At 33.6% G+C, this 8,339-nt stretch overlaps 1 protein-coding gene across 1 annotated transcript; it reads right to left on the reverse strand.

Moving 5' to 3' along the window:
• Positions 1 to 1,886: 1,886 nt before the first annotated feature.
• LOC110113264 (F-box protein At5g39250) lies at positions 1,887 to 8,231 on the reverse strand. Its single transcript, XM_020845763.2, has 2 exons — positions 4,597 to 8,231; positions 1,887 to 2,929 (listed from the first exon to the last, which is right to left on the reverse strand). Exon 2 carries the CDS (start codon positions 2,845 to 2,847, stop codon positions 2,089 to 2,091), a length of 759 nt encoding a protein of 252 aa, XP_020701422.1. The 5' UTR covers positions 2,848 to 2,929; positions 4,597 to 8,231; the 3' UTR covers positions 1,887 to 2,088.
• Positions 8,232 to 8,339: the final 108 nt, after the last annotated feature.

Below are 8,339 nucleotides of genomic sequence, written 5' to 3' on the forward strand. Positions count from 1 at the left end.
ACCCGAAAACCCGAGATTGACCCGATTTTTGACCCGAAAATTAGCAATTTTGGGTCAATTCCGGGTCATTCGTGTCGGGTCGGGTTGACCCGGACCCGAATCGGGTCAGGTTCGGGTCCAGAAACCTGACCCGTTTTTAAAAACGGGTCGGGTTCGGGTTGACCCGAACAGTGCCGGGTCAGTTTCGGGTTCGACCCGAACCCGACCCGTTGACCCGAATTGACACCCCTACCGATTCGGGTCGGGTCTACCCAACCCGACACGAATGACCTGAAGTTGATCTAAAATTGCTAGTTTTCGGGTCAAAATCGGGTCAATCTTTGATTTTCAGGTCAAAACGGGTCAATCTCAGGTTTCCGAGTCAAATAGGAGTTTTTCGTGTTAACTTCGGGTCATTTTCTGGGATCATTTTCGGGTTGCTGGGTCAACCTGAACCTGACCTGATTTTTAAAACTAGTTGATTTGTTGAACCCGAACCCAACTCGTTTTAGGTCCGGGTTGACCATAACCAGAATTTTTCTGGGTCGTGTTTCGGGTCGTGTCAAAAATTGACACCTCTAGGTAATTATAGGGATCATTTTGGCATTGTAAAGAGATAATTGACATTCAATGGTTGTGATTTTTAAATATAATACATTGGACAATGTTTATTATGATTCTAATGATAATAAAATGATTAACATTGGCAACACCCACAATAGAGAAAGAAAGAAAGTAATTAGAGCAAATATGGGTGAAATCAGGAAGAGCTTATGATGAACAACTGAATTTTTTTTTTTCTTAAAAGAATAAGCATTTTAATTATTTCGCCAATCTTCAATAAATATAATTGTCAAAATTCTAAGAAAAAAAAAACATTTTTTATATTTTTAAGTAAAATTATACATTTCACCGAAAAACTTTTTTATATTTAACCCTCGTCTTCATAGTAGAAATCTATATTTTCTCACAACAAGATAACATACTATGGCTTTGTTTGGGATGGCTTTCTTACTACTTCTTAAAGCAGCTTTATAGTATAAAAGTTTTAATTTTTGTACTTAAAAGCTACTTTAAGAAGTAGAAAGAAAGCCATCCCAAACGAAGCCTATATTTGTTGATATCTCCAATTTTATAGGATGTCTAATTTTTCATGCATTTCTTTTAAAACACAATAGATTATTTAGACTTCATTTGTGACAACTTTCGTACTGTTTTATAAAATATAATAAAGTAGTACGAAAGCTAAAAGCTATCTCAAACGAAGCCATGAAGGGTTTTTTTACTGCTTCTTAAAGCATCTTTTTAATAAAAAAAAATTATATTAAAAAACTGTTTTAAGAAGCATTAAGAAAGCCGTTCCAAACGAAGCCTTAATCTATGTGTTATAACCAAAGAAATTGATTCAAAGGAAATTGATAAAAATAAAAGAGAAAACCTAAATGATTGGCTGCAGATTCATAATAAATCTACAGATTATTTAGATTTCCTTTTAATTCCTCTGCCTGCCGTTGGTTTGTTTCCTTCACTCATAAATATGATCACCCAAAACATTCATACCTTGGTTTCCGCTTCATTTGGGACGAGTTTATTGTAATTTTTGTACGAAAATTTTAATTTAAAAAGCAATAAAAAAACCATCCCAAACAAAAGGGTGGCTTTCTTATTGCCTCTTAAAGCAGCTTTCTAGTAAAAAAATTTTATTTTTATACTAAAAAGCTACTTTAAAAAATAGTAAGAAAGCCCATCCCAAACGAAGCTGCAAGTTACCAATATAAGTATAAATATATATATATGAACTGATACTCATATGACATCATCATCAATAATCATCAAAGCATTATTGAGCAAGAAGAAGATTCCCAGTCATCAGTTAGCAGACAAAAAATGCAGATGATTCACATATCTGCCACCAAAAGAAAATCACTTTTGACAAAGTTGAGACTCAACCACCATGAATTTAAAACATCCATAAGCACTTTAAGCTCAAAAAGTTCCACATGGAAACACATAAAAATACAGAAATATTAACCCAAAGTCACACAGAAATTCTAATATGAACTCACACAATAGAAACTATATACAAATGAACAGAAACAAGAACCTCTTTCATTTCCAATCGAGCATGTCCAAAAGCCACAGCACCTCATCCTCGGAGCTGGCGGCATCGCAGAAATCGATCTCGATTCCAAACACATCCATGATATTGTCATTATTAACATCCAAGAAAAGCAAGGAAACCCACGCTCTTATTCCAGATATAAAAGGATGAGCAGGAGAAAAGTTCAGGTAGTCATAAGCTAGAGCCCTGTATGCATTACTGTCAATGTAATCAAACACAGCTCTGTTAAGAATACAAGCCATTTTATTGGTATCTCGGCGAGCGGCTAGAACGGAGACAGTGATGTGATGTCCTAAAGGAATGGTGAAGCTTGGTTCAACTTGCATTATCATCTTGTAATCCGGGTCGTCGAGATGAGCGGTGATGATTTCCGATATGTCTCGAGGTCTGTTCTTTATTCCGTTTCGAAGGTTTTGACCGGAGATCGCTTCGGAGAAGATGAGTTGCTGCTCAGACCAGAGATCAATGTAGAATTCTAAGTCTTCAAAGGATATTTGTGGTGGGAGGAGGGGTTGAGGAGGTGCAGGTTTGGAGAAGGTTTGGTAGAGCTTGTGGTAGCTTAGAGTGGGTGGAGGCCTTTTGCAGATAGAAGGCCATCTTTTGGCACAGATACATTTCCAGAAATATTCATCTTTTGCTATGTCTCTCCATTGACGAGATACTACCATGCAGGAGGTTAGATCATCACCATCCAGAAGTGGAAAAACTGCTTTGAGCACTTCACCAAATGACCGATCTCTTGTCATTCTTCAATTAATGATATGTATAAGATTCCCAGTGGCGCAACGTTAAACAAGGGGGATGAATGAATATAACCGTGTAGTTTACCTGAGAGTTAAAGGAATAGAAATTGAAGGAATTTAGCAGGTATCTTTTAAAAAAAGTTAAAAAAAGCCGACTGCTGCTTAAAGCAACTTTTTAACAGAAAAATTAATTTATTTGTACTAAAAAATAACTTTAAGAAGCAGTAAGAAGGCTGTCCCAAACGAAGCCTTTCAAAAGTAAATAAAGTAAAACGATATGAGAAAATATGATCATATAATGGTGAGAAAATGACTCCAGCATAAGACAATCTACAATAATTACAAAATTTAAAGATGAAATTATACTTTGGGATGCTTAGTTTAATGTTTTCTTTGATGTAATACTATTTTATTTATGATAAGCAGTGTTTGGATTGTTGTTATATCTCAAATTGAGGTGCGTGAATGCTGTTGTGAAAGACATTCAAGATGCAATGATCCGCAATGTTGATAGTTCAATAAAGTGTTGAGAGCCCACTGAAATCATGGATATTATGCTTAAATACATCTTTTCATTCGTCTTCTCATATAGAACTAGTTACAAATTATCCTTCAAGTGATTATGATAAAGTTTCTCTTGCTAGCGATGAGCCCTTATATATTGTGTGCATTGGTGATGATTTTTGTATAAAAAAATTGTTTTAAGAAGCAGTAAAAAAGCTATCACAAACGGAGCCTAAATGATAGCACAGGATAAATATGAGTGGAAAAGTATATATGGGCATATCTCAATCGTTTTTTAAAGCAAAGTATTATGCTCAGACTGCGAAATAATAGACTTCCTTTCTAGCCTAACATCGTTTTGCTGACAGTTGAGAGTATCATATAAATTAAAAGAAATTCTCTCATCTGATATGTGAGTTTTCTCTTGGGAACTCCACTACTAGATACAAAGAAAATCGAATATTACTTCCCATTCAACACTTCCCAGCTTCAAATGAGGGGAGAAAGTTCCAATGACTAACTACATTTGATGCACACAAACCAATACAAAAGCAACATTTTGGATGAAGTCCCCAGACAAATCTATTATAATAATAATAAAAAAAAAACATATATAATCAAAGAGAAAGTATCTGGATTCAGATACTCGCATTTCAATCAGATGAGGATAAAACAATTAGATTTTGACACTGGTTGAGATCCAGAGGAGCATCATAGCAATAAGTAGCTTCATAGGTGGCCAAAGAGAAAGTCTAACTATCTAGGCCAAAAAACTAGAAGAATCCTCATCACTCCCATAAAGCAACTGCAAAGCACCAATGTGATACAATAAAAATAATACAAATTACAGGAAAAAGAATCATAAATTCTTCATATTTATTTCATATTTATTGAAATAAACGATAGAATGAAAAGGACAAAGCGATATATAGCGACTACTCAAGAATATATATATATATATATATTACCAAATATACTTAATTCTACAAGCAACTAATGATCGTGCTGGATGATTATAAATCAATCTACAAAGAAGCAAGTCAAAATTTCAGATCAATCTCAATAGTATTGAAACTAGGCTTATTTTCATGCATTACAATATATATCCTTCTGTTTATCTATGTATGAAATATAGAATGATCAGCTACTAGTAACTTGGAGGTTCATTCATAGCTTGGCAAAGTTATGATGTCAGGATATACTGTTCTTCTCATTGAAAAGAAAAATGAAAGCAATATAAATTATTACTCCCTTTGATGGGATGCATTTGCTTCTGCAAGCTTAAAAAAATCCATATAGATAGCAGCCCAACTACAGTTCCTCATGCATTGCCTAAAATTCACATACCACAGCAGAATGTTATACCAAAAAAAAGGTAACACAATGCATAAATAAGGCTTAAAATTTGGCAATTAGATATTGAGGCATTTTTTTATTCATGATTCGAAGCTAAGCCTTGAGACATTTTGAAATGTAAGCCTCAATCAACAAATTTTGCAAAGTAAAAAGTATTGTACCAACCTTTAAGTATGAAGTAAGAAGTAGCATATTAACAAATTAACATTCTAATATAGTAAAAAGTAACAAATGAACTACATAACAAGTAACATATTAACATCCTAATATTAAATCATGAAGTAAAAAGTGTTAAACAACAATCAAAGTAAGATAACATATCAAAGCAAAAGTTAATAACATAATAATTTAAAAATAAATTTAACATAAAACATCTCACTTTCACTCTTTGTAGAGAAAGGTAACTTGGCAAAGAGGAGGACGAGGAGGCAGTGACTAGGAAGGAGACAACATGGGTGAGAAGGATCAGTAAAGAGAGTGCTTGAGAGAGTAGAGGCACTTGGGTATATCGTGCGACTAAGAGAACCGTGCGGGCGTGAGATGTGAGGGGTAAAATGAGTTTATAAAAGAAATTTATTATTTATATTTACTTATATTTGTTAAAAAAATACTAGCTCTAAATTGTGCACGCCTCAGCAAAATCAAAGTGAGGCGTGCCTCTCACATTATGTGTGACGTACGCCTCATATATACGATCGTGCCTCATGGCAAAATATCCGAAAGAGCACTGAGATGCGCCTTATATTGCACTATTTTAAACCGTCGCATAAACTATATAAAATGACCAACCAGCTATAAGTTTCCGTAACAAAAATAACAAAAGAACAATCTAAATTAAAGGTAACTAGTCAAAAAAAGTTTAAACTCTTACATCCATATTTTTACTCCCACCTCTAAAAGATGCGATAAATAGATTACAAGACTGCAATGGATCACTGCATTAGGTTGCCAACTAAAGAAAGCACCAATCAATGGCAATAACTAAGATGGAAACACACGAGTAAGAACATTTAGAAAACATGAACTATAAGATCTAGAAAGTAAAAAGCAACCAAGGATACAACAAAACAAAAAAATTTGAAGAGAAAAGAACCTCTTAGGATTTTGAAAACGGATGGAATTAAACTATAACAAAAAAATAAGTGAGTCAAAAGATGCGCTTAATTGGTGACACTTCCAAGTTCCAAACCCCCATAAAAGAACTCAAATTAAGTACATCTTTTGTAACCTCCTGTTGTCATTTGATTTCTTTCCTTACTTTCACTTCACTGTAAAGTGCTACAGAGGTGTCATCTCTATTTTTACTATTTGTTTTGCAAAACTTCTAGCCAAACTACTCTTACTCTGAGTTTTTTCCTTTTCTAGCCCTTCTTTCTTTGCCCAATTTGTTTTACAGGTATGGAAACAATTACAATATCTTCAGCAAATAGAATATCAAGTTAAGAGCAAAAAAATATAATTTATGAAAATTTCCATAATCATTATGCAGAATAAAAACCTAAGCTTATCATGACTGAAAAGGTTTTGGACACTTTGTAACAACTTAGAATGCTAGTCACAACTTAGTCACACATAATCATGCGATAATCCTTAAGTCTCTCTTTCCTCTGCACCAAAATCGCTTTAACTATAGGTTTTTTACATTAAATCAAAATAATACTCTAATTCCATCATGATCCTCCAAGCCTATGTTTCATTCTCTTCTCGTAAACATCACTGCATGGATTGGAAGTTTGATTTCCACACACTATTAATAATCTCAAATATCTACTTTGACATTTAAAACTACTATTAAAAGTTTTATTTTAATTATTTTGCATCCTCCTAATCTCTAAGATTTCATTAAAAAAGAATTGTTAAACTATTCCAATCTCTCTCATAACGCTCTAAGTTTTAAGGGGAATATCATGCACACCTAAATCTTTCTCAACTTCAATATTTAGATCCAGCGATAGAAAACTTTACGTTTCTATAAATTGCATCTCTGAACAAATTCTTTCTTAAAATTGTTATTAAATAAATTCCTCGAGTTTGAATTTTCATCTTTAACTAAGATTCCATCATCTTTTGCCTTGAAGCATCGAATTTGATAGAAGTTTCTCGATATTATTTCTCTAAAAATAACAATTATATATAATTTATTTTCTTCAACCTTAATACCTATCCTATTTTACATGAAACTACATAAGGTCTATTTGTTTGTGATGCGTATTTGTTTGTGACGCGTTTAAGTTGTAAAAAGCTGCTATCAGACAACATAAAGCATAGTGGGAAAGCTGCTTTTGAAAGCAAATTTTAGCTTAGTTTTACATAAAGCAAACATACAGTATCCGCACACATAATAAAATTATTATACATGTTTTTTAAGAAAGGCTGGTAAAAATTACAACGTTCCCTTAAGTTTAGCTTACTACTACTATCTTAGATCTCTCTTTGAAAAAAAGGAGGTCAAAAGATTTGCTCAGCCTATGAGGCAGTTTTAACAATCTAAAAACCAAATAATTGGACCATTAAGAACCAAACATGAAGATAATCATCAACCCTTAGAAATAGTTGACACAAACAAGGCCGTCATTTTATAAAGAAACAAATTCAAATTTACAAAAAGAAACTCCTAAACATCAATCAAAATCACTTGATCTCATCTGTTCGTGAAATTGAAAGTACCAATACATTCAAAGTGTCAAATTATCAAAGAAAGCACCCTTCATGCTCAACACGATCGAACACAATCAAAAGAGATGAACTACGGACTTGATATTACGCGAAATCACCCGAATGAACATTAAAATTACAAAGAAAGGACACAACATGTTTGATTCAAGTGAATGATCAGTAGGACAAATTACAGAAGCGATGATGCATGGTATTACTCGAACATCACTTGTTCACAAAACAGACTGCACCACTATGTTTGGAATATCGTAACTACTTAAAAAAATATTGCCAAGGTTCCCACACGAAGGAAACAACAAAATATTCACTCACCTGTGTGAAATAAGGACAAAATTCGATGTGCATGAGTGACAAAATTTTGGTGAATCAATGTTTAATTAAAATAAATATATATATTCATTAATAAAATTTAAAATATAATTTAAAATTATTATTTTAGTAATATAATAATAATAATAATAATAATAATAATAATATAGAAAATAAAATGGGAGTTTGAATCTTCCGATAGAAGGTACCTTCCATCATTTCACTCAACAAAAGGGTCCTTTGTTGCAATGGAAAAGATACTCTTTTATTTTAATTTATTTAAACAAAGAAAAACAAAATAAATTTACTAAATAGCTAATCCTACCCTCTCTCATTTCACTCAACAACACAACACTCCTCAACCTCCGACCCTTCTCTCATTCAAGAAAAATCGAAGAGCCGAATCCCTCTCTAAAACTCCTCTTCCTCTCTCCTCCCTATGATCGAGTACACACACCAGCATTGTCGGCCCTAGATTGACACCCCCTCAGTGCCACCTTCAACCCTGCCTCCATCTGCCCTAGAAAGCTACCGATTATCCAGCTAACCCTCCTCTCCCTCCCTCTCAATTTCGAACTTTTATTTTATCCAGTGAACGTACGCTCCTCTACGTTCGGTTTGGGCAAAAAAAGCGCGTGTACCGAGTACTG

The sequence above is a fragment of the Dendrobium catenatum genome, unplaced genomic scaffold, assembly GCF_001605985.2.
Source record: "Dendrobium catenatum unplaced genomic scaffold, ASM160598v2 fragScaff_scaffold_1284, whole genome shotgun sequence".
NCBI lineage: Eukaryota > Viridiplantae > Streptophyta > Magnoliopsida > Asparagales > Orchidaceae > Dendrobium > Dendrobium catenatum.

Excerpts from the sequence above, each read along its gene's own strand:
- LOC110113264 (XM_020845763.2), bottom strand. The coding sequence starts at position 2,847 with ATGACAAGAGATCGGTCATTTGGTGAAGTGCTCAAAGCAGTTTTTCCA.